Raw genomic sequence first — 24,484 nt, 5'->3', positions numbered from 1 at the left:
ATATGTTATGAAGGCTACTTCTGTTTACGCAAATATAATATGAGAGATTTTGCATTTTCAAAAACAATCGTCATATCCTGTCACAACCATAATCAACAAAAGCTATATATTAAAAACTTCACTAAAAGTGTTTGACCAGACTTACCCAGTTTTTTTCAGTTTTATTCAAATTCTAGACTCATTTGCAAGTAAACACCACAAACACAGGACACAAAATCAAACAATGTTAAATCGGAATGTGCAAATTCAGATATAGGTCAAGTTATATTGTGAACGATCCATTAATAATAAATAAATGATGCTATATACTTCTACACCCTATCAACACAACTTTATTTGCACAGGTTATTTTTAACATATCAATACACTAATTTGCTTAATTTGGACACCACAACATTATAATTGCTATAATTCGGAAAACTATTTGCTGCTATGCCATGTACAGTAAATATACAATAACAGTGGGAACACATAATATGCTTCCTAGTAAATACTACTACACTTGGAATAAAACAAGAAATATTCGGAAGGTTGCTAAAACACTAAAAAATAAAAAAATGTACTAATTTGTGCTTAAACTAGTTATTTAGTGAAAACAATTTTTACACAACTAAACAACAGTACGCTAACTAATGTTCAGTGGAAATATAATATGTTGACTTAATGTAGAATTAAATAGCTAGTAGTACGCTTTGCAATATAACACATTAGATTTAAAAATTAAGTCCTATTTTTTTCTTTAAGTCTGAGTTCAGTTGAGTGAATTCGCATTTGCAAACGATTTTCAAAATCGTAACCTGAGAAATTTTCCTGAGTATATAAGAAAACGTTAATTTTTATTAAACTGTTCGAATAAAGGCAACTGATATTTCTAGACAACACTTTACGCATGTATAATTGGATTGGTTTACAAACTTTACATTGTATTGTTAAACATATTAATGAGAATATAAAGAAATTGGGTCAAAAACAAAACTTTCATGGCTGCAAACTTTCTCATGTACAATTGTATTGGTTTACAAATTTACGTTGTGTTGTTACACATTAATGATAATATACAAAAATTGCGAAACTTTTATGGCCTGCAAACTTTCTATACACATCATTTTATTGCAACTGACAATATGTTGTGGGCAGTAGGCAAAGGAATATGTATGAAATACATTGTTGGAAATATATAAGTCTGTCTATTACCCTATTTGCATGGTAAAAAGTTAATGCGAATAACGATCTGCATTAACTCGTCATATGATAACTCGCTAGCTGCGTTATTTTGCATGGTCATTGGTATCAACATTAAGTTGGCGTAATTTAGTGCAATATTGTTAAATCTAGTTTATAAAAGAAGTTTTGATACCTCGTCATGCTATTACCAACTTAAAACTGTAAAAATAATACCCGAAAAAGATAAGGCTCGCAAAAGTGAAACTGTACTTCCACCATACGTTTCTTTACTCGCATAATGCGAGTAACAAACAACCTTCCACAGCAGGTAACACGCTTATGACGTTATGCCTGTTAACTTTTTTTGCGAGTAACTATGGGAGTACTGACGCACATAAAAGTAACCATGCAAAAAGGGTATATGAGATATTGCACCAAAACACCACGTTCTCACCTTGCATTCTTTCAACAACTGAACTCCCTTTTGTTCTGAATGTTTAGATTCCAACATTATAATGGAAAGCTCATAAAATGCAAACGGAGAAATATGACCGTCTTCTAAATCTGATTCAGATAACTAAGAACATAAAATGCATCAATTCTTTATAAGAAATCTAGGATAACATGGTTAAAATACATGAACTCTTAGTTGCAAAACATAGAGAACATCATTGGAAAATGTGGCTAATGCGGTATTTCTATTTCCTGTTGGTTTGTACAGATTCCTAACAGCTGGATAAATTTTGAGCACAAAAAAAAACATATGATGTAAACCCCTGTTTTAAAGCTGGCAACTAACGTCACTCTATGAGACAATATAACAAATCAAGTAAAACTTAATATAAAAATCACCACCATTATTGTTAAGCAGATTTGCTTTACACTTACAGCAAAGAAATTACACATAAGTACCCAAAATATTCAAAACACGCTGGTAACCTAGGATAAGAAACTTTATTAAGTAAAATATACATAATATCTTTGTAAAACTGAATATTTCACCTGTGCTGCAGATTGAAAATACTCCACAGCTTTTGTAGTGTTGCCCAAACATTTGTGCAAAGCAGCAAGAATGAGATGTTTTAAACCTTTCAAACATGGATTGGCAACATTTTCACATTCTGCAACAAAACATATTCAGTCAATATCCATAATGTAACACAGTGTAAACTACTGGGTATTATTAGACATAAGTGTCGTTACAGAGCACAGCTTAAACATAAAACAAAGTGAGAGACGTAAAATCAGACATAATACAAACACAGTATACTGGTTAAACTAACAGTGACTCTGTAGAGCCAGAGAGAGCGGTATATAACAGTAAACCAGCTTCGGCGGGAAAGTAATAATAAAAAGGGCCAGTGTTCATAACAGAATACGATAACATAGAAATACAGGAGTTAACTTAAAACGTAGTGATCCCAAAAAGTGGGGATTTAAATTCGATTTAAATACAAAAAGTAACACTGAGTGTGGGGTATAGCACCTACTTTGATAAAAATTATTTTTTTGCTGATGTGCTTCACCTTGGCCTCAGTCATATAGAATATATGCATATCAAAACTCTATAAAAGAGCAAAAAGGCTTATAACTTTATTTATTCAAACCAAGATAGTTAAACAAACTTCTAACCTTTAAGCATTTGTTTTAGATTCTCCTCCTCGCAATTCGGGAAAGCTTTCCACAAATAAACAATTTCAAAAATAAGGAGTTTCAAATGTTCATCTGTTGGTGGAATCTTCTGGAAAACTTTTGCCTGGAAATAATTAATTAATTTGATACAGTTGCTATATAGCAGGCAGAACCATATTGTATTCATAGTCGGTGAGGTCCTACAGCAAAACATTTCATGGGACCTTAGATTTAGGGCAGGTGGCCCACTATCCCGACACCCATAGTGCTACAAGCCTACAACCAAAAAGTTACCACTGAGTTAAAAAAATGTTTGCTAAGTGACTTGCCCAACGACACATATGCCTATCCTTCTATTAGTATCAGTATCCAGACAAAGCAGAGCTCTAAAACATAGATGTATAGAATCAGAAATACACTTACTTTTCTAACAACGAACATTTCAAGCTGGTTATTTTTTCTTTTCATCAACTTCGGAACTTCAATCATCATTTCTTGACATTTCTTGAGGTCACCACGCACTCCTTCAAGCACTAAGGGAAAATCATACTTAATTTTATTGTACTGAATGAATGTATGTAACTTGCTTTATCCTCGCATGGCTGGAAAACGACAGTCATTAAATGGAGTGTTCTGTTTCATACACCTCATGCCAGCTTACGAGTTACCATGTATGTTACTTTGTGGGTGATTATTTTATGTTTTTTTCATTGTTTTTACGTATGGTTGATAATTTGAGCAACCCATTAGTGACCACTGGGTTGGAGCAATTGCGGTTAAGTGTTTTGCCGCAGACATTTGCCAACAATGATAGCACACCTTGCTAAAGTGCATGAAACCACGTTACCACAGTGCACAACTGACATACACTATTTTATTCTGTGTGAATGAGGTCCTACAGCTGACACAATGGGTTCCTGCAATTTATCCCATAGTTGGCACATTACCCCAACACCAAGGGTTCTAAAATCCCTTTTATTGACCACTGGGTTGGAGCAATATAAGTGTCTTGTACAACGACACAATAATGCAAAAATTGAAGTTTCATTAATCTTTTTGTTGGCAAGTTTAAGTGTTATCATATTACGTAGGACTTTAACCTCAATCATTTTCCTTTTCTATGCTATAGGTCACCTGACTGTATTTGATGGGTCACGTGTTACATTGTCGAATGACATCGACTAGGGCATTTTAGATTATCATTACTTTATTTTACATTGTGAAAATAATACTACATTTTGTTCGTCTTGGTTTACTGGCTTGTTTAAGTTAAACTTAGTTTTTCATTAATAAACATTGAAAGGTCAACAGTAAGTATAACTTTACCCTAATTAGTGTGCACAGTTTATCAAAAATATTAAAATACACATTTTATAAAAAACGAAATTTCTATCAGATTTTAGTATCAAATGCAACTCACATGCTGTTAGATATGCATAGTAGCATACAGACCATTTTGATTCCAGCTTCAACCTACATAAGAATGCATTAGCTGCAGCCATTAAGTACTGGTGCATTATCTTGATTAAAAATCTGTCCACTGGGCTTATAATAAAAGGAATCGTAAATACAGGTCATTTGTAGGTGAACTGAAAAGGCATGCCCCAATGTATTAAAGAAAATGTATATAGACAAGCATAGGCATAACACTAGGGGTGCATGGGATGATATGTGAATCTTTTGCTTATCAGTCCAATTTAAAGCTTAAAATGGGTTAAACCATGTCAGTTGTAAGTGTATATAGGTAGAGTTGAAGTATACTACATTCACAATATAAAATAAAAAGGTTCCCCAATGTTTGACGACTATGAATGTAACTGCATTTTAACAACGTCACTCCAAATATTATTAAAAAAAAATTATCAAATGATAAAAAAAAATATCAAATTTATCAAATAACTTTCATTTAGTTTTAACTGCAATTTAACAACGTCACTCCAAATATTCTCAAAACAAATTTATTAAATGATAAAAAAAATTGTATCAAATTTATCAAATATGTTTTCATTTAGTTTTAACTGCATTTAATACTAATGACTTTTATTGAAATGGTAATAAACTAGGATATAGTAAACTTTTTCTATTGCACAACCCAAACTGGAAATATTTCAAACAACATAATAATAATACAAACCTGACAATATTTTCCAAAGCTCGCTCCCAGTTTAACTGCATAATGCAACACCAGCCTGTTGAAAAGTAAAGTAAAGTCATAAAAATTAAAAATTTAATACAAAAATATAAATAATACCTATTTCATATGAACACAGGAGTTGTAGCTCTCTCTGCTCTTGAGCCTGGTCATAAGAAGCTTGAAGAGATTCTAAAGCACCATTGACATCTCTCTATGAGGGAAATTGATTAGACTTGACATTTCATAGGTGGAAGTACATTGACAACTGTCTACCAAAACAGCCAGAATATTCATTAGAACTAAATTTAATTTTTTAAATGCTATCTATTGGATTTGTAAAGTTGTATTATTATGCAAAAAGAGCACAATATATCATAACCAATGTATAAACACAGTATGAAAACTGTTAACTACATAATTATTGTTTTCTACTTTTCTAAAAAATTTCTTCTGGCAATTGTTTAAGTACCAATGTTTCAACAATGTGCAATATATGCAGTATAGTACTGTGGGGAAAGATGGGACACCTTAAGCACATAATATCCAAATATCCTGAATCCTGATCTTGTTTTAAAGAATCTGTGAAAGTCGTGAGGATAAGGTTTTATAATTCTTTGATGTTCTTTGTTTACTACCAGTTGTGACGAAAAAAGAAAAAAAAATGTCCTATCTACCACCACCCTACTATACGATTCTTTACGACCTATGAAAGCAGTGGGTGTTGGGGTAATGGGCAAAATATGGCCCAAATCCCAGGACCTCACCCATACAGAATAGAAGACAAACCTTGCATCTTCGGACTCTTCCTTGGAAGAAGAGGACCAGGGAAGAAGTTGGATACTTCTCCTGGTTTATCTCTAAGAGTCGCTCAGCCTCTGGAAGACCAGCATCTGCGACATCACCATCCACAGAAAAGAAAGGACGAACAACAGTATGGTACCATAACAAACACAACCTAAGAATCATTAAAATAAAGTTTTCAGAAATTAGGCTCGATTTATTTTTGTAAATGTTTAAAGAAGAAATCATAAGGCTAAAAAGCTCTTCCAATAATTGAAAGTACTATTTATAAGGTCACTTTATAAGGGTAAGAATAGATGAAAATTGCAATGTGCATTTCAACTCACAAACACAAACATATTATGCTTAGATAATATGACCGTTTTGTTAACAAACCAAACTTAGATTTTGTACGGCGCCGTGGCACAGTGGTTAGCGAGCCTGCCTCTAACCCAGTGGTAATGGGTTCAAGGCTCGTCACAGCTAGCATTGTGGGCGAAATGTCCTCAAGCAAGCCACTTAATGACGATTGCTCCAACCCAGTGGTCACAAATAGGTTGTCCAAATTATCAAGCATACACAAAAAAGAATCGCCCACAAAGTAACATACACGGTAAGTCGTAAGCTGCCACGAGGTGTATGAAACAGAACACCTGCCTTATAACACTAGTCGTTTTCAAACCACGCGAGGATAAATTAAGTTAAACTCATTCATTCAGTTACATACATTGCAAGAGGAGCCTTCATGTCTTCACTGTCACACGCAACTTGTAATGCTCGCATGCCAGCGACCCCATCTCCTGAGAACCCCATCATGTTAACGATACGTAGCAGGTTTTGAGGAATAAGCGACACGCATAAATTAATTGCTCCGTAACCAAAACACACAGCTCCATAAAGACGAAGAAGAGTTGATTTCTGGTCCGTACCATTGCTTGGGAAAGAGGACGCAGCCGGTAACTCCAATTCTTCTTTCCTACAAGATGGTAGCGTAAGAAAGCCAGTTGAGGGTTAGGGTAACGGGCCAAATTTGGCCTAAAATCAGGCCCTCGGAAAGCCTATATAGAATGGATTGAAACTAAAAGGCCAGACTTTTTCTCATGATAAAGTAATTATTGCATTATACAATATAGAATCAAAAACAGAAAACATTATCATTATATTTTCAATTATATATATACTGTTCTTTTTAATTAGGAATCAATTCTATTCTAAATGAGTAAGGTTCTATAGTCACGTCAGACACCCAGGGGACCTAGTATCAGGGCCAAAGGTGGCCTATTAAGTCGCCAGAACATCCCAAGGCTAGGGGAAAACCAAATTAATTTGTTTTGTCTGTTTACATTTTTGTTTTAAATATGAAATTATTCAATAATAAATTACATGATATCATCTTCATTTGATGATAGACTTGATGTTGACTCGGAATGTGGGAGTTCTGGTGGAATGGAATCTCCTGCTTCTCCATTGCCATTCACAAAACCAACATCTGCTGTGGTCTAAAATAAAATACAAGCTGAAGTAAAATACATAGGTAGATAAAAGTAGTTGTTTCTATTGGAAGTTTAACTTGATAATAACCAAACATAAATGGTTCGTTTGTTTGCTAGGTGTAGCGACCATGCTTATTTTCTTTCAATTAAAATATGTTTTTAACTGTAAGCGTGTTGTGAAGCAAGGTACATGTTAAGTTAATCATTTATAAACAGTAGTGATACCCACACAGTCTTGCATAGTTGCATTTACTTTCATACTGTATTCTAATGCTACCTGTACATTAAAGTAATACCTGCAATATACATATAGTAAGGTGGGGGAAAATGGAACGCCTTTAGCGCATAATATCCAAATATCCTGATCGTGTTTTAAACAATTAACAACAATCTATGGGAGTCATTAGGATACGGTTTTATAATTCTTAATAAATGGTCCTTTTTTACTACCAAATGGGAAGAGAAAATACAATGAAAAGTTGTCCTATCTTCCTTCACCCTACTATACTGCATATATCTGTATTAAATTTATATGTTTACCTTGGAATTACAGGTACCACAATTGATATGAATATATTTTAAATTTTGCCAGAGATATACAGTATGGTGGGGGAAGATGGGACACCTTTAGGGCATAATATCCTGATCGTGTTTTAAACAATTAACAACGGCCTATGAAAGTCGTGAGGATACGGTTTTATAATTGCTTGGATGTTCATTGTTTACAACCAAACTGGGGGGAAAACATATTAAAAAAGTGTCCCATTTTCCCCCTTTCTACTATATATAAAATAACAACTCACAGAAAGTTCCACTTCATGTTGTTTCAACAATTCCACGATTTGTTTGTGGCATCTTTCATAAACCTTCCACGCTTTCCTAAGCATCCAGCCACCTTTTATATAACCTACACAATGTGGTGGTTAAATAAAGCTAAGATAACTTCCTGTAAGTTGTTAACCAATAAACCAGAGTTGTTATCTTTATAGCTATATTTAGATCTTAATGTTTTGACAGACCGGAGATACACATTTCATTCGTGCTGTCATGATTATACTGAAACTGACGGAAAAATGAATGTATGAATGTAACTTACTTAATCCTCGCGTGGGTGTAAAACCACAGTCGTTATAACACAGGTGTTCTGTTTCATACACCTTGTGCCAGCTTACTAGTTACCATGTACATATTATGTATGTTACTTTGTAAGTGATTATTTTTTTGAATTTTTTTTTCTTTTAAGAATGGCTGTTAATTCGGAAAACGCATTAGTGACCACTCGGTTGGAGCAATTGCTGTTAAGTGTCTTGCCCAAGAACACATACGCACACAACAGCCCATGTTTAAAAATACTAGACCCCCTTTAAAATAAAGATCTTGCAGTCATACATTGCAGATTATGTTTATTATTTTTGGTCCTACCTGTGAGATCCTGTTTTATGAAGTATATAAGAGCAATGTACAAGTAACAATCACCAACAATGATTCTTCTTTGTAACACAGATTCGATTGATAAAGGTTTTTTCTTTGGTGCCTGAAGACAAAGCAGTAAAGTATTATATGTGTTTTGGGTGTGCAATAAAAACAGTTACTACACCAGAATATTATTGACTTTAAAACTAGCCCAGTATAAGAAACTGATTCCTATCATTTAGGTATTTTTGAAACAATGTAAAAGAACCAATACCTGATTACATTATAATTACTCTGTAGTGCAGGTAAAATCAGGTGGTCCAAATTGTTTTGGACGAAGCTAATTTGAATAAATTGAAAATAAGAGTTTCCAATTAAATTCTTTGTTGGATGTGACACATGGGAATAGGGATTTAATTAAAGGAATCCATAATTTAGACGGTTGCTTGCCTGAGTACCCATTCAATGAATACGCGGACAATGTATTACAAGGATGTGTCAAGCCGAGCCTACACTCAAAACCTTGTGCCCGAGCGCCTCCTTTTTTTGCAGAGCGCCGAGCCTGAGCACCTGCTTGGTGATGTCATAGGTGCTCGGGCTCATTGCTTTTCGTTAAGGCTCAGTGCTCGGCGAACCCGAGCACAACTTCAGCATATTCCTAATGTATTTTTAACTCCTAAAACAGACATTTTTCCCACCAGAGCAGACATTGTTTTACCAAAACAGACATTTTTACACCAAAACAGACATTTTTACACTAAAACGGGCATTTTTGTTTGTTACCTACTCCGTTAAATTTAATTATTCAGTCAAATCTTAAGTGACATCTAAAATCAAATTATATCATAATGTATTAATTTTGTAACAATAATAAAATATATGACAGTAGCACCTTTTTTCTGAATTTGTTTTTTAAAACATCAAGTATATCGTCCTCTGCGTTATTGCATAACTTTTGTGTCGATTTTAAAGCAGTGACTGCTTCTTCTAACTTGTCATCTTCAAAACTCATTAAACCTTGCTGAAAATATATGAAATATGTGGGGTTTTTGGTTAGTTATTAGTTAAGGGTTATTGGTTACTGGTAAGCAGATAATGTGGGGGAGATATTTCACTAACACCACAAAATGTTTACAATCTTTTTAAATTAGATCGAGGGGGTATGAAAAAGTAAAAGCATTTCAAAACATAAAAATAAGTAAATATACTATAAGAAAGAATAAAAAACAGTATTTAGAAATAACTTACCATAAAACAGACAAAGCTGGAGCCAGCACTCATCAATGGACTGCTGTCTCTGTGAAATAAAACGTAGGAATGAATAAATGTAACTTGCTTTATCCTTGAATGGCTGGAAATGATTGTGATTATAACACAGGTGTTCTGTTTCATACACCTTGTGACAGCTTAAGGTGGCTGTACACAGTATCCGGCGTGCGAATTTGCTTGCGAAGTCGTATGCAAACCCGTGTCCAATTCAGCTTGCGGCAGCGAAATCAGGACAAAGCGGACAAATTCCGGATACTGTGTACAGTCACCTTAACGAGTTACCCTGTATGGTACTTAGTGGATGATTTTCCACTAGTAAGTGGTATGAATGAAAGCCAATAGTAAAGAATCTTCTGGTACGTTACAGATTAGGCTGGTGGAAAATGTTAGAGGTTGGTAGTTAAGGGTTATATGGGTTAGCACAGAGGTTCCCAAACTATTTTAAAATTTTGCTTGGGGGACCCTTTGCAATTTTAATATATATTGCGGCTCTATAAAGATGAAAGAATGCTATAGGAAAAATGCAAAAACACGCCAATGAAAGAAAAAGCAAAAACGATCAAATACGATAAGACTCTACTATCCAGACTTTCTGAAACTGCTGTATGGACCGCAGTCTATGAACCGCTGAGTTAGCATATACTGAGTTAGCATATAATAAGGGAATGGACTCTTCACAAAGTAAAAACAAAGAACTAAAACATTACAATGGTCTATCTATATCCCTGATTCCTTACTTGAATTTTGCAAATAATGCTTGAGACTCTTTGAAGCCATTATTTAACATCAATGCTATTCCTTCGTGAGCTAAAATGTGATCTTCAAAGTCGGGCGGTAGTTCTATGGTTCCTGGATTTGCCATTTAAATCATTTGCTACAAATATTAATATAACTTTTTTTATTTTGGTACTTTCCGTTTACTACCTGGTTAAAAATCGTGGACAGAAATATAAAATATGTGCAATTTTTGATAGTAATACTCTTTCTCACGTAAAGGTACATACAGTGTATATAAACAAACGACCTCTACTCAATGCTTTTATCATGATCGACTAAAATGAACAACAAACAATTCTTGGATTTCTCAAAACCATAGTTTAATAATACAACATAGTTCACCGACTCTTTGTTCTTTTATTATATTTCGTCACGGTTGACTTCAATCCCACTCGTCAGCCATAGATAGGTTTATGTTTCTATGCATTAGCTGTGCGCTCATTACCGCGCTGTACTTTAACTTGGGATATTTAAATAGATTATATTTAGTGTAACAAGCAAGTGTAAAATTAACCAGCCGTGTATGTTGTTGCTGTTTCATTTATTTTATAAAATAAACTGGTGTTGGTGAAGAAATATAAATAATATGAGTATACAGGTTTGTTTTAACTTAACTGGTTTGTGTAATACTGTTGACTACACATTTGTTTGCCATGAGAACTATTCCCCTCCTTCATTTTCGTAATTGCTCGTCTTTAAATATTATGTTGGGTTCTATAGGCAGCTTCTGTGATATCTGGGTTTTGGGAATACTTACCTAGTTGTTTTTGAAACTTAAAGCAATTGGCAGATAAGATTTATAAAATCCATACTAGATTTCAAAACATTGCCTCAAGCATATCTTGTGTGAAAGTTCCTGAACGTGTAGTGAACAGTATACTCTCATTAGTTGGCGATGGAACGGAAGCATTCTTTGCCCTTTTGAGGTGAGTTTCATGTAATTTCAAAGTTTAACTTTAAATCAATATGAGTTGTAAATCTACATATAGTGTTTTTTTAGCTTTTAGGCGTATATTACAATACAGATTTCAAAATATGCTAATAAATTTAACTTTGATACTCTTTCCATTTTTTTGGCAGAAAATTCTCTTTCTAACCAAATCAATCTTGGATTGTTTATCATATACAATGGGTGTTCACCTGTGCAAGACACAATGTTGTACCATCTAAAAGTAAGTCAATTTTGTAAAGAAAATACAAAGCTTGAATATTTAATTTAACTTTCATCTGTTATGTAATTTCTAATTTGATTACAATGGGTCTATTAATTATACCATATGTACTGGTATCGTATGATACGCTATACGGCGTACACCTTTGCAAAAGCTAGATTAATGTGAGCAGTTGTCAGGCGGGTCCAAGTTGTTAATCTGGTAGACTTTTTTCCAAATCATATAATTGAGAGATGTGTGTCAACAACACTTTTTTACCCAATTCTCCAGTCATATTTAGAAAACGTGTACTTCCGGGTTTCGATGATAACAGGGCATTTCTTATTGTCTGTTTTGACGAAGTCAATTTTATTAGTGGCATTGAGTTGCCACATAGTTCAAACATACATTTTATTTAAATCACTTCTTCTAGCAAGAATTTTGCTAACTGATGTTGCCACGTCTTAGCTTTATAGCACTTACTACTCCTCTCAACAACAGTACTATATGCTGGCAAGCTATTGTACTTTAACATAACACATTCTGTCTTAAGCATTGCTTGTTTATTTATTTCAGTTCTTCAAAAAACAAGATGTTTCAATTCTAGAAAAACCAAAATGAGAAATACAGATCACTACAGACAGAAGTCAAGCGTAACTAAAATATAATAAAAGAACAAAGACCAAGAAAACTATGTTGTATTATTAAAAAATGGTATAACAAGCAACATCCTTTTGACTCACAGTGATTATTCTCTGATCTGACCTGCTGCTCTATCCAAGTTTATCTTTTCTTTAGATTTTTTACTATTTTTGTTTTTAAATCAGGACAGAGGTGCTTCCTCGAGATCCAAATTTAAAAAACAAATGTGTGGTCAACAGTTTGGAAAGCTTTATTTTGTTTTGCGTTTTAAATCGCTTCGGATCATTTCGGATCCAAACTTTTTTGAAGCTTTCATAATGGTATAACCAGCCAAATACTTAATTCCATCTTTTTCCACTTCACTAATGTCTTTATAAGTAAGTCCAGAAGTGCTATCAATATTTCTTGTACTTTTTTAGCGTTCTGTGCTAAGCATTAACAACAAATGCGGACCACTGAATTTATTGGGAAGTGCTGGATTAAAAAACAATTACAATCATGACAGGATGGGTAGTCTGCAATATTGATTTTGAGAATGTCAATGTTTTTACTGCAATTGGCATTTGCTATCCACTTTTTGGCAAACACTTCTCCGTGTTTTGTAAGTTCTCTTGAAGGATCTAAGTTTTTCATTATTTCTTTTAACAGTCTTTCAGTAGGTAGACTTGAACAAGTTTTCTGTGATTCCAAACCCATTTCTGTATCAATGCTTTCTCAATTTCAAACTCAGGTATTTTCATAAATTCTTGAATGATTTCATCAGACTCTACAGAAATGGTACACATAATTGCTAATTGACCTCGGGTATTGGGGTATACAAGTACAACGAAGTCTGGTAGCAAAAACAACAGAAAATCGTTATAAAAACCAATTCAAAATACTAGTCACATACACTCACTGCAGTACTTAGATGTTGTCATTGCGAACATGGATACTATTTAGTTTTTATATTGTAAGACAAGTTTGTGTTGCTACACCAAACATTAGAGACGCCCTACTAACCAACACAATACAAGTAACATTATACTCTGCCAGTCAAATTGCCGCGGAGTGGGACCACAGTCATGCGTGACGAACCACGTGATATCGCTTACCCGTGAAACTACTTCTTTATTAAACTATGTCAAAACAAATGTTGTTATGGATGACTGCGTTTTAACCACGTGGCCAAGCATGAAATAATAACCATTTCTTTTTTCCTCCCCACATTTTTAATCCGGAATTATACCTTTTTCCCTTAGTTTAATCATTACTTAAAAATATAAACAAATTGAGGGTTAGTACGCCCACAGCTGAACTAGTCTACAAACCCTAACAAACTAAAGGTAAATATTTTAATAACCAATATACCTTACCTATAAACAATATACCTTACCTGTTCTTGCACCCACGTACTTTTGTTTTAACGTTTTGAAAACTTTATATTATATGAACTACACAAACGTTTTATTTACACTTGATGGTCGAACTAATTTACAAGATTTTCAAATGACGCATTTTCGAGTATGGTGACAATACAAAGATCTAGTGTTCATAAAATTAACTTAAAACTTAAACTGTAATTATTGATGATCATGTGTAAAAGTTACAGTTTATCGGATAAAAAGATCCCAAACGTTTTAGGAATGTTTGCAGTTCAGCGGATACAAAAATGAACCATTTCTGTCATTGAACAGAAATTATGCGTTGGTCGAATTTTTTAAAAATATCATCAGTTTTCATTATCAGAGCGATTGGGACTCGGTGATCTGGAATGTTCTTTTTGCCTCTCATCTTCGGGTGCATTATCTTTGCTCCTAGAACGAGATCTACTGCGATTCCGTGGAGAATTTCCATTCTCGACACCATTCACTGGGGTACGAGATCTGGACCTACTTTTAGATTTATTACCCCGAGGACTCCTGCTACGAGATCTGCTCCTTGAGGCACTGCGATCCCTGGATCGATCCAGAGATTTTGATCTGCTCTTCTTTGATTTATCAGCACTGCGTGATCGACTTCTAGAATCCCTCTTCTCAATATACTCCACGGATTTGGATCGAGAGCGACTCTTCCGATCTTTGTCACGACTTCTTGAACGGGAACGAGAACCTTTCTTATCTTCCGATTTTGATCTGGAACGGCTGGAGCGATCAGATCTGGTCCTACGTCGACGATCTTCACGACTTGATTTTCTTGGGCTGCGACTTTTGCGCTCAGCACTTGATCTTAAGAAACAGAAAGATGATAAAACTGTTTCCCACATTTTATTAAATGATTCAATCATAACTTACGTGCTGCGCGATCGACTTCTGCGTGATCTCTTTCTCCTTGGACTACGAGATCTGGACTTGGAGTAGGATCGAGATCGTGAACGGGACCTAGAATAAGAGCGGGAGCGGCGACGCCTACCCACACTGAGAAAATGAAGCAAATGAGTCACATGCTGCTCATGATACCAACGTATTGCCCGGATAATAAATAGAAAAATTTAACTTGAAGAAAAAGTGGCCTTTGGTGCATTGCATGTGATGACGAATTGACGTAAATAGGTTATTACTTGCCAAACACTGAAAAGCCACCACTAAATTCCTAATCGTTGAGAAGCGCGCTGTAATAGTTCAGCCGATCTCGGGTCATTCATTCTGCGATCACTCGCACCGAACAAAAACGCACACTGCACCACGATCACATATCGTTCATGCCCTCTATCGTTCATTAGGCGCTCTGAGCCACTGTGCACCACGTACATGGGCCTCGTATCAATAATGTACACTCGGTGACATGAAAATCAGCCTAGAAGGGCAGTGATATGCTCAGTTAAAAGTTTGACACGGCAAAGTTTGGAATTAAATTAATAGCTTATGAATTGTTTCAAATTATAATATTATATTTTGGTGAGGTTTCCATACTCAGCTGTGCCATAAGAGAGCGCAATGTTCACATCAATGATTGTTGGGTTGAAGGATCATCAAAGTAAACCTTAAAACCTATACTTCTAACAAGATAATAAAGTAACCGCAATTAAACAAAACAATTTTAAGCTTACCCTCTAGACCTTGGGCAATCACGTGCAAAGTGACCGGTCTCGCTGCAGTTGTAACATCTCATATCGCTTCGAAACCCTCGGTTTCCACCACCACCTCCTCCTCCATATCTATCATATGGAGCAGGACCACGTCGTGCAGGCCGACCGGTACTTCGGGAGTTTGAAATGTCAACTCTTACTTTTCGATCGCAAATTATTCTGAAAATGGGGTAAAAGAACATATTTAGTTTCAAATAAACAGTGAAATCTATAACAATGGCAATCTCCTTCAAAAAATGTGTTTAGTATAATAATTAGTTTCAAATAAACAGTAAAATATATAAAAACGACATAAGTTTCTGTAGCAATATGTACAATATTGGAAAAAAGCTCAAAATAATATTGAAGTTTTTAACAATATATCTTACTTTCCATCTAATCCACGAACGGCATCTTTTGCATCTCGGGCATCTTCGAAAAGAACATACGCAAAACCTGGAGGGTTTCTTGCGACCCAAACGCTGTCCAATCTTCCGTAGTAGCTGAATTCTTCTTCAAGATCCTCTCTTGATGCGTGCGTTCCAAGATTGCCAACGTAAACTTTTCGATCGGAGCTCGCACGAAATGACCTCGACGACATTTTAACAAATCTGCGTACTGGTAAAAACTAAATCTATTAAAAAGTTATAAAAAAATAATAAGACAGACGCTTATGTATAAAGAAATGAAAAATAAATGCACAGTGGCTCTTTTAAATGCGATTTTCTTATCCGCAAAACAGGCAAATTAGACATCGCTTTGTCACAAACTTCCTTCTATCGCAATGGCGCCATTTTTTCTGACGTCATAAAAAAGAAGCGGCGAGTGTTGGTGACGTAATAAAGAGCAAAGCAAGCGGAACGAATATGATTGGGGAGTAGTAGCGTGTTTGTGTTTTGATATCCGAGTGTCTTGTGTTGTGTTTACGTCTGTTTGGTTTGTTTGCAATAAAATAAGCTTATACTGTGTGTATATATACATTCAAATATACAACGTCAAGTCTCTGTTTTTACCAGATTTAGAAGAAATACGGAATTTTTTGATTCGTTTTTGTGATAAACTGACAAAGCAGTATGTCCGAACGAAAAGTTCTAAACGTACGTTTATTCATTATTCTTTTAACTGTATTTCTGTTTGAAAATTTAAAAACTCCTTTACTTACTATGCATAGTTTCCAATTTTTCAAGCTAAATCAGTCAAATCTCTTACAGAAATACTATTTGTTATTCTTTTAACTGTAATTCTGTTTATTAATCCAAAAACGTATTTACCATATACAATATTACCACATTTACAAGCTAAATCAGTCAAATCTCTTTGCAGAAATACTACCCTCCTGATTATGATCCTTCTAAAATACCCAAGCTTAAGCGAGCCAAAGACAGACAATATGTTATCCGTGTTATGGCCCCATTTCATATGAGGTATATGTCAATTCTGTAGTATGTGTCCTAGCTTTTCCCCTTGTAAAATTGTTTTGTTGTGACGGAATATTATGTAGCAATGCTTCTTTCCTGGTGCCTAGCATAATGATTAGCGCACCTGTCTCTAACCTAGAGGTTACGAGTTTAAGGCCTGTCGCTGCTACAATTTCGGTCATATGTGTTTCTGAGAAAGATAATTAATAACAATTCCTCCAACCCAGTGGTCACTAATGGGTTGTCCAAATTGTCAGCCATGTATAAAGTAAAAACTCTCACCTCAAAAACATCACCCACAAAGTTACATACGTGGTAACTTGTAAGCAAGCACAAGGTGTATGAAAAAAGAACACCTGTGTTACAATGAATGTCTTTGCCATGTATGGGTAAATAAGTTACACTCATAAACTCATTCATTGTTATTTTCATGCTGTAAAACTTTAATGTGTCAGTTTGAACATACTTAGCATAAATGTTTATTTATTGTTCTATTACAGATGCAAAACCTGTGGCAATTACATCTACAAAGGAACGAAATTTAACGCTAGAATGGAAACTGTCCAGACTGAAGATTATCTTGGTCTAAGGATCTACAGATTCTATATCAAATGCACAAAATGCGTGGCGGAAATTACATTCAAGGTCATTACGACTATCAAAGCTTTATTATTACTAAAAATATTTTGAACATGTTTGATATTGATTTTGACTTTTTTTCTAGTAATAAACCCACTGAACGAGATGTATCTTTGCGCGAACTTTTGTTTCCATTAGATTAGAAGACTAACTTGATAATAATTGATAATTATTAATTAAACATAAATTTGTTTGTCTGCTAAGTGTAGTGACCACGCTTATTTTCTTCCAACGAGATAAATATGTTTTTAACTGTAAGCCTGTTTTAACAACTGTTGTTTTGTTGCTATATCCTGTCTTTTTGTTTAAAATATTTTTAAATCTTCCCTATCGTAATCGAATAGACAAATAATGTTGTTATTGTTATTATAAAACTGTTTTCTTTTAGACTGACCCTGAGAATATGGATTATGCAATCGAACATGGGGCTACGAGGAATTTTGAGGCAGAAAAGTTGTTGGAACAAGAAGAGAAACGACTACAGGAGAAAAAAGATGCAGATGAAGCTAATCCAATGAAGGTAGGGATGAGACAACTGTAATTATACCACAATACAGCAGTAGCCATGTATTGCTAATATCTTGGTCTTGAACAATGTTGAAGGGAACGCTTTGTCCAAAGACACACACACACACCCACAATAATAGCAGGGTCAAGCCTTGAACCCATGACCTCTTGAGTTAGAAGCAGACTTGCTAACCACTGCACTGTACCATTATGTATTTTAATTTTCTTCCTTTTAAGATGTTGGAGATCAGAACTCGGGATTCGAAGCGGGAGATGGAAATGATGGAGAGTTTGGAGGAGTTACGGGAGTTGAATGAACGTGTGGCTGGTCTTGATTATGATGGGTTGCTACGGAAACGCCAGGAGTCAGAAGAAGAGAGAATTGCGAGGTTGAAGCAAGAGGAGGATGAAGAAGTAAGGTACGAGATGTTGTTATAGATATAATGTTAGGGAAACCCATATTGTTGCAGAATTCAGCGCAATGTAAAACTCGAAGCATGGTAATACTATAAGCATAAGTGTAACATTTTAGTTTCCTCATGCCTGTTACCCCAGCTTTTAAAACGGGAGTGACATTAATATATTTAGCTCCAAAGTTTTATAAGTAAAACCGCTTTTACCCGGCTGTTAAGGGTCTATACAAACAAAAACAAGCCAAGCAAAAGGCTTTCGTTTCCACATTAATTAATTAATTTTTCTGGGTTTTGGTAAAAAAATTTAATAACATTTCCCCTTCAGATGTTGTGGTCATTTTAATAATAATAATAATAACTTTATTTGACTCTTCGATGCCGGTAGCAAAGATTTAGAAATTTTTTAAACGAAAAGACAGGATATAGCGACAAAACAACAGTTGTTGAAACAAAACATTTGTTTGATGCTCCATAAACAAGTACTCTAACCAAACCAACAGAAGATAACTTCATGTCTGTCCTCTTTAGGAAAATTTTTGATAACCATATGATCCGGAGATTACAGGATGATGACAGTGATGAAGAAGATAAGAAGACTCCGGACACAAAGAAACGACCAATAGAGGCATCCAGCATCCTAACTGATGTAGGGGAAAAGATTGCATATCTCCATTTTTCTCAAAAACTATTCACTTTTTTACTATAGTAATACGCTGATAAAAATATGCTCAAAAGGTGCCAGTGTACACATAGGCGAACGGTGGGTGTCACCCGAACTTTTACTTTTAATCAATATTTTCTAATGTTTATTTTTTGTAACAGAGCGGTGAGGCGTCCACAAGCAAAATGCAGAAACTTGATGTGAAATCAAAAAAGAAAACTGCGGCATTGCTGGGAATAGTGAGAAAAACGACCAAAGCTTCAAACAATGAACCAAGTACTTCCCAAAACACTCATAAAAAACTGGAGCAGCCTGTAAAAGACAATCCTGAAAATCTAAATGGAGTTGGAGCCACTAAGAGTAAAACTACTGAACCTGCAAAACCAGTTGGTTTATCCTTACTTGGTGGTTATGGAAGTAACAGTAGTAGCAATGAAACAGATTCGGACTAAATTCTGTAGCCTCATTTTAACATTAGGTTTTTAAAACAAAATGAATACTCTAACCTGTTTAAGGGGTGCGTGGTGCAGTAATCAAAAAATTAAAACATTTTTTTCTGCATAAATCAATACCCATTTTAATATAGAGTTTTTATAACATAGTGAATACCACCTGTTCAAAAGGTGCAGTAGTCAAAAACTTAAAACATTTTTTTAATGTGCATAAATCAATAAAATGCAATACAAAGCATTTAAACTAGCAGATTCATAAATACCATCGCTGAAAAAATACAAAATATCTGTGTTGCTTCTTACAGAAAAGCTTAAGAAACAATATGTTGCTATAAAATAAATAAATCTGAGTACAGACAGGTATAGCAAAGTTGTACTAGAGAAATATTTACAGTGATATAATCACAAGTGAAGCCTTGGGCAGCAGCTAAAAATAAAGCGTAGTAACGGCTGTATCAAATCTCTGACATGTTACTAGTGCATATACATGTGATTGTACTAAAACTATATTAAAGTTGTTTAAAAGAAAACATGCGCATAAAAACCGCATAGAGCTGTACCAAATGTACTAATACATATCATTAAGCTTCTCGTCAAAGGAAAATATAACATCATAGAAGTAAGTATCATAATACTAAGTGCAGAGGGTAGTGTCTGTGATAATGGCAGAACACATCTTGAACCATTGCTTAAAGGTGAAGCTTTCTTTTGCATAGCTTGACTTGAAGTCTCATCTATAAAGAATGTTTCAATACATTTTCAAACTGCACAAACTTTTTAAGATATATTACTGTGGGGTAAGATGGGGCACCTTTAGCACATAATATTCGAATATCCTGATTGTGTTTTAAACAATTAATACCGATCTATGAGAGTATTAAGGATACGGTTTTATAATTCTTTAAATGTTTTTTGCTTACTACTAAATGGATGAAGAAAATAGAATGAAAAGGTGTCCCATCTTCCCCACCCTAATATACTTACCATTTTCATAAAAGTCTTTTAGAAGTTTATCTTTGCTAGAAAATCTTTCATGCAACCATAACATACATCCAGAAGTGTCAGGGTTGTCACTCTTAAGTGACGTGATTGAGTTGACAACATCATCAATGGGAAACCTCTCAAAGCGAATATAAACCCGTCGACATTTACCAGTGATGAACTGCCATGTAGTAGGTGCTACAAGTCGTTTATCTCCTGTATTTAAACATGCAGGTACTTTTTAAATTGGCGCTATGACAAAGTGGTTAGCACGCCTGCTTCTAACCTAGAGGTAATGGGTTCAAAGCTTGTCACTGCTAACATTGTTGGCGTATGTGTCTTTGGGCAAGACACTTAACGGCGATTGCTCCAACCCAGTGGTCACTAATGGGTTGTTCAAATTATCAGCCACACATAATGAAAAAAAAAACACTAAAAAATCCCCCACAAAGTGACATACATCGAAACTGAAAAGCTGGCACTAGGTGTATAAAAACAGGACACCCATATTATTACGACTGTGGTTTTTCAGCTACGCAAGGTTAAAGCAGTTACATTCAACAAGCTTTTCCAATTTACTGCGGTTACAAATGTATATATTATAAGCATTAGAAATCGTATGTAATGTTAAGATGTTTACTACATATAACACTTTATTAGCTACCTTTGGTGTGTTTCTGCATTCCTTCATATATGACTGTGATATCGTAAACAGCATGAACGTGATGACGTAATGTGTTCAAGGTACATTCAAATGCTTTAACTCTTGGTGTGAGAACCTGGGGAATACACAAGAAATATACAAGCTAAGCTGTGTAAAGATTCTGCATATATTGCACAATATAAGAACTAATATAAATGGATGAGTGTAACATGCTTACACACTCGTTGCATTTAGTATTACTTTGCCTGGAATTGGAACATTTTACCATTAATTGTTACGTAACATTTGCTGTTGCAACATAACTATCAAATATGCTGAAGTCGATATAAAACCGTTGTTCATACACCCCGTGTCAGCTTACACAATACTAATATAATATATGACAGTTAATTATCAGCAATGATAATTAAGTCATCTATACTCTTTAGTATAATAATAATTAAGTAATCTTTTTATTTATCATGATAAATAGCACAGTTGCTTAGCGCGCCTGCCTCCAACCCATAGGAAATAGGTTCAAGGCTTTTCCCTGCTACCATTGTTAGGGTATGTGTTCTTGCTTCTTGGGCGAGACACATCCATGTTTAACGACTGTCGCTTTCTGGCCACGCGAGCATAAAGTAAGTTACATTCATTCATATAAGTATAGTAGAAAGCTTAGAAGCCTAATACCTGTGACAGCGGTTGAAGACCAGCTTTTGTGGCAAATGACTGACTTTTTTCAAGTAGGTCTTTTCGTGCTGGAGAAAATCTTGTGCCTTCTGGGTAAACCAGGAAATATAGATTTGTTTTTCTGTATTAAATTAATGGTCAATGATACATCTTAAAAACTATTCATACCTCTTGAAAATTCTACATTCATTTTAAGATACAAATAATAATAACCTATATATTTTTAGCAAATATTAATTTTTTAAAAGTAAAGACAGGATATAGCAACAAAACAACAGTCCTTAAAACACACTTACAGGTAAAAAAAATTATATTCAATAATAATAACTTTGATTTGTCTCTTCAATTTCAGTAGCGAAGATTTGGAAATTTTTAAACGAAAAGACAGGATATAGCGACAAAACAACAGTTGTTAAAACAAGCTTACAGTTAAAAACATGTTTACATTTAGTTGGTTGGAAGAAGTATTTAGTTGAAAAACAAACATTATTACCTTCTAATGAGTTTATTCAGTGTTTTTTTCATGTTGTCATCATTGTATTTCCCATCTCTTCTTACAAACACCCCTCCATGTACTCCAAATCCAAACCCATACAATGGATAATATTTAAGGCTGTTCTTGAAGACATAACGCATGTGGCCTACCATTCCTTGACTGTGGGTAAACAAATTGTTCAAAAATCATATATATATATATATATATATTATAAAAGCCAAGAAATGGATATATATATATATATATGAGATAAAAAGTTTTTCATTATAACTAGTTGTCTTCTTGTTAAACTTAATATAATGAAAAAATATTATGAACCATATAAACCCATACATAACATAATATAACATAAATCTATTGCTTTATGTATTATGTTAAATTATTGCAATGACAAAAAAGGTTACCTTTTTGCAAAAAAAAAGAAATATTAAGATAAGCCAAGAAATGGTATGAAAAGGCTATTAAACATTTTTTTATGGTATAAAAACTTGAAAAGGCTATTGTATAAAGAAAACACAAGTTAACATAAGACGTGGTACGAAAAGGAAGTTTTTTTAGTTGATTTTTTACCGAATCGCAACAAAGTCGGCCACAATCCAATCCACCAAACATTGATGATTGCTGATAACGATGCAGTTTTCCTTAATCTTTGGTATGTTACCTTCTATGTATAACTCCACTCCTATAAAACATTAATGTTGTGTTGATATCTTTTTGTTAGAATAGTAATGATTACACAATAGCAAAATCAAAGAATATTTTTTTTAAAGTTAAGAAAGGATATAGCGACAAAACGACAGTCGTTAAAACACACTTACAGTTAAAAAATAATATTTAACAATAATAATTTTGTTTGTCTCTTCAATTACAGTAGTAAAGATTTAGAAATATTTTAAACGAAAGACAGGATATAGCGACGAAACTACAGTTGTTAAAACACAATTACAGTTAAAAACATATCTACATTTATTTGGAGGAAAATAAGCGTAGTCGCTACACCTAGCCGACAAACAAGCCATTTATGTTATGCGGTTATAGGCTTGGTTGGGAAATGGCTGTTTGTATTAATAAATAATGACTTGAACATTTGCCTGTTTCTATGTCAAAACACAAGTCTTAAGTTGAAATAATTTTTTGAATGTTTGTTACATAGTTAGAAACACATATATAAACTTGCAAACAAATTAAATTTAACATTTACACAATCTCATTAAATTAGAATAAAATAATGTGAAATGATTGCAACAAGTGAAAGAATCTGTGTTTACATTAATTGAACAACTTAAGAAACAATCATAAAAACAAACATACCAGTACAGTGTTCGAAAAAGAACACCACCACACTTTGATACCACCCCCATAAACCATCCTCCATGATATGAAACCATGTTTCAGGTAGTGGGATTGAAATTACCATCCAACTGAAAAATTGAAATAATTTCTTAAAACTGATGCGATTATCAGAAATAGTTGTTTTCACATAGGTGCCATATTTTATGCACCTTATGAGTTAAAATTACAAAATTTTAGTTAAAAATTGATGCAAAAAGAACATATTAATTTATAACCTATTGCAGGATAAAAGTTGCATATTATATTTTCTAGGATTATTCATGAAAATTAAAGAGTAATTAAGCTTTACTTTAGATGGTACAAGAAAATCTTCTTAATTTAATTGTAAATTGCCACCAGCATATAATTAGAATTACTGCAAATCCCTTAATTACCATAAGTGGTAAAAGCCACACCTTCAACTTAATGTATGATTAAACTGTAGGTAATTACCAATTACAGAATGTACCGTACTTTACACATGTTTTAATATTTCACATAATTAATTCTATTTTTACTTTAATGAAAATCCAGATTAGTCTCCCCAATAAAAAACATATATATATTTAAAAATTAAGTCATAAATTTTAGAATGTAACTTACCTGACCAGTAATACCACATAAACAGGTACAGAGCAGAAGATCACCAAACAAGCAAAACAAGCCACAAGACATCGTACCAAACTTGCAAGGACTGACATAATTAATAACAGTGTGGTACCTATAAACTACCTACATGATATAACAG

General features: G+C 34.1%; 4 protein-coding genes and 2 long non-coding RNA genes across 7 annotated transcripts; 2 read left to right on the top strand and 4 right to left on the bottom strand.

Annotated features, from left to right (window-relative positions):
* Positions 1–141: 141 nt before the first annotated feature.
* Positions 142–10,919, bottom strand: LOC149725075 (tetratricopeptide repeat protein 39C-like). The gene is made up of 16 exons (XM_089892654.1): positions 10,623–10,919; positions 9,865–9,913; positions 9,509–9,637; positions 8,626–8,737; positions 8,007–8,110; positions 7,094–7,209; positions 6,438–6,686; positions 5,717–5,885; positions 5,048–5,141; positions 4,931–4,985; positions 4,217–4,269; positions 3,220–3,329; positions 2,797–2,920; positions 2,167–2,285; positions 1,619–1,741; positions 142–810 (listed from the first exon to the last, which is right to left on the bottom strand). Exons 1-16 carry the CDS (start codon positions 10,745–10,747, stop codon positions 721–723), a joined length of 1,821 nt encoding a protein of 606 aa, XP_089748780.1. The 5' UTR covers positions 10,748–10,919; the 3' UTR covers positions 142–720.
* Positions 10,920–11,119: 200 nt separating this feature from the next.
* Positions 11,120–12,957, top strand: LOC149725074 (uncharacterized). Of its 2 annotated transcripts, XR_016386511.1 has the most exons (4): positions 11,120–11,260; positions 11,478–11,588; positions 11,743–11,834; positions 12,390–12,957. It is a non-coding gene; the product is annotated as an uncharacterized LOC149725074 (long non-coding RNA). The 2 variants fall into 2 exon arrangements; XR_016386510.1 differs by lacking the exon at positions 11,120–11,260 and having other exon boundaries at positions 11,267–11,588.
* Positions 12,902–13,543, bottom strand: LOC149725073 (uncharacterized). Its single transcript, XR_016386514.1, has 2 exons — positions 13,354–13,543; positions 12,902–13,221 (listed from the first exon to the last, which is right to left on the bottom strand). It is a non-coding gene; the product is annotated as an uncharacterized LOC149725073 (long non-coding RNA).
* A 330-nt stretch (positions 13,544–13,873) lies between these two features.
* LOC149725072 (uncharacterized) lies at positions 13,874–16,226 on the bottom strand. Its single transcript, XM_089892675.1, has 4 exons — positions 15,891–16,226; positions 15,484–15,681; positions 14,729–14,851; positions 13,874–14,662 (listed from the first exon to the last, which is right to left on the bottom strand). The coding sequence occupies exons 1-4, from the start codon at positions 16,100–16,102 to the stop codon at positions 14,167–14,169; spliced, it is 1,029 nt and encodes a 342-aa protein (XP_089748801.1). The 5' UTR covers positions 16,103–16,226; the 3' UTR covers positions 13,874–14,166.
* A 153-nt stretch (positions 16,227–16,379) lies between these two features.
* Positions 16,380–19,875, top strand: LOC149725071 (splicing factor YJU2-like). Its single transcript, XM_089892679.1, has 7 exons — positions 16,380–16,598; positions 16,825–16,925; positions 17,420–17,564; positions 17,947–18,078; positions 18,303–18,484; positions 19,007–19,124; positions 19,301–19,875. The coding sequence occupies exons 1-7, from the start codon at positions 16,575–16,577 to the stop codon at positions 19,589–19,591; spliced, it is 993 nt and encodes a 330-aa protein (XP_089748805.1). The 5' UTR covers positions 16,380–16,574; the 3' UTR covers positions 19,592–19,875.
* Positions 19,780–24,484, bottom strand: LOC149725070 (1-acyl-sn-glycerol-3-phosphate acyltransferase epsilon-like). The gene is made up of 8 exons (XM_089892668.1): positions 24,340–24,484; positions 23,716–23,825; positions 22,975–23,086; positions 22,402–22,563; positions 21,909–22,029; positions 21,237–21,351; positions 20,576–20,788; positions 19,780–20,325 (listed from the first exon to the last, which is right to left on the bottom strand). Exons 1-8 carry the CDS (start codon positions 24,435–24,437, stop codon positions 20,111–20,113), a joined length of 1,146 nt encoding a protein of 381 aa, XP_089748794.1. The 5' UTR covers positions 24,438–24,484; the 3' UTR covers positions 19,780–20,110.

The sequence above is a fragment of the Ciona robusta genome, chromosome 14 (genome assembly GCF_009617815.1).
Source record: "Ciona robusta chromosome 14, ASM961781v2".
Lineage (NCBI taxonomy): Eukaryota > Metazoa > Chordata > Ascidiacea > Phlebobranchia > Cionidae > Ciona > Ciona robusta.
The sequence above is the reverse complement of the archived record's forward strand: the minus strand, read 5'-3'. Positions and strand labels throughout refer to the sequence as shown.

Bases quoted from the DNA above. Each gene is read 5' to 3' on its own strand.
- LOC149725070 (XM_089892668.1), bottom strand. From the start codon at position 24,437: ATGTCAGTCCTTGCAAGTTTGGTACGATGTCTTGTGGCTTGTTTTGCT. The intron at 23,087-23,715 runs GTATGTTTGTTT...AATGTTTTATAG, and splicing joins CTTTTTCGAACACTGTACTG to GAGTGGAGTTATACATAGAA. The intron at 22,030-22,401 runs GTAATAATGTTT...AATTTAATACAG, and splicing joins CTGAATAAACTCATTAGAAG to AAAAACAAATCTATATTTCC.
- LOC149725071 (XM_089892679.1), top strand. From the start codon at position 16,575: ATGTCCGAACGAAAAGTTCTAAAC. The intron at 17,565-17,946 runs GTCATTACGACT...GTTTTCTTTTAG, and splicing joins TGGCGGAAATTACATTCAAG to ACTGACCCTGAGAATATGGA. The intron at 19,125-19,300 runs GTAGGGGAAAAG...TTTTTGTAACAG, and splicing joins CATCCAGCATCCTAACTGAT to AGCGGTGAGGCGTCCACAAG.
- LOC149725075 (XM_089892654.1), bottom strand. From the start codon at position 10,747: ATGGCAAATCCAGGAACCATAGAACTACCGCCCGACTTTGAAGATCAC. The intron at 8,738-9,508 runs GTGCTACTGTCA...CTTTGTCTTCAG, and splicing joins AAAACAAATTCAGAAAAAAG to GCACCAAAGAAAAAACCTTT. The intron at 3,330-4,216 runs GTGAGTTGCATT...ATTTTCCCTTAG, and splicing joins CTATGCATATCTAACAGCAT to TGCTTGAAGGAGTGCGTGGT.
- LOC149725072 (XM_089892675.1), bottom strand. From the start codon at position 16,102: ATGTCGTCGAGGTCATTTCGTGCGAGCTCCGATCGAAAAGTTTACGTT. The intron at 14,852-15,483 runs GTAAGCTTAAAA...TCATTTTCTCAG, and splicing joins GATTGCCCAAGGTCTAGAGG to TGTGGGTAGGCGTCGCCGCT. The intron at 14,663-14,728 runs GTAAGTTATGAT...CTGTTTCTTAAG, and splicing joins AGAAGTCGATCGCGCAGCAC to ATCAAGTGCTGAGCGCAAAA.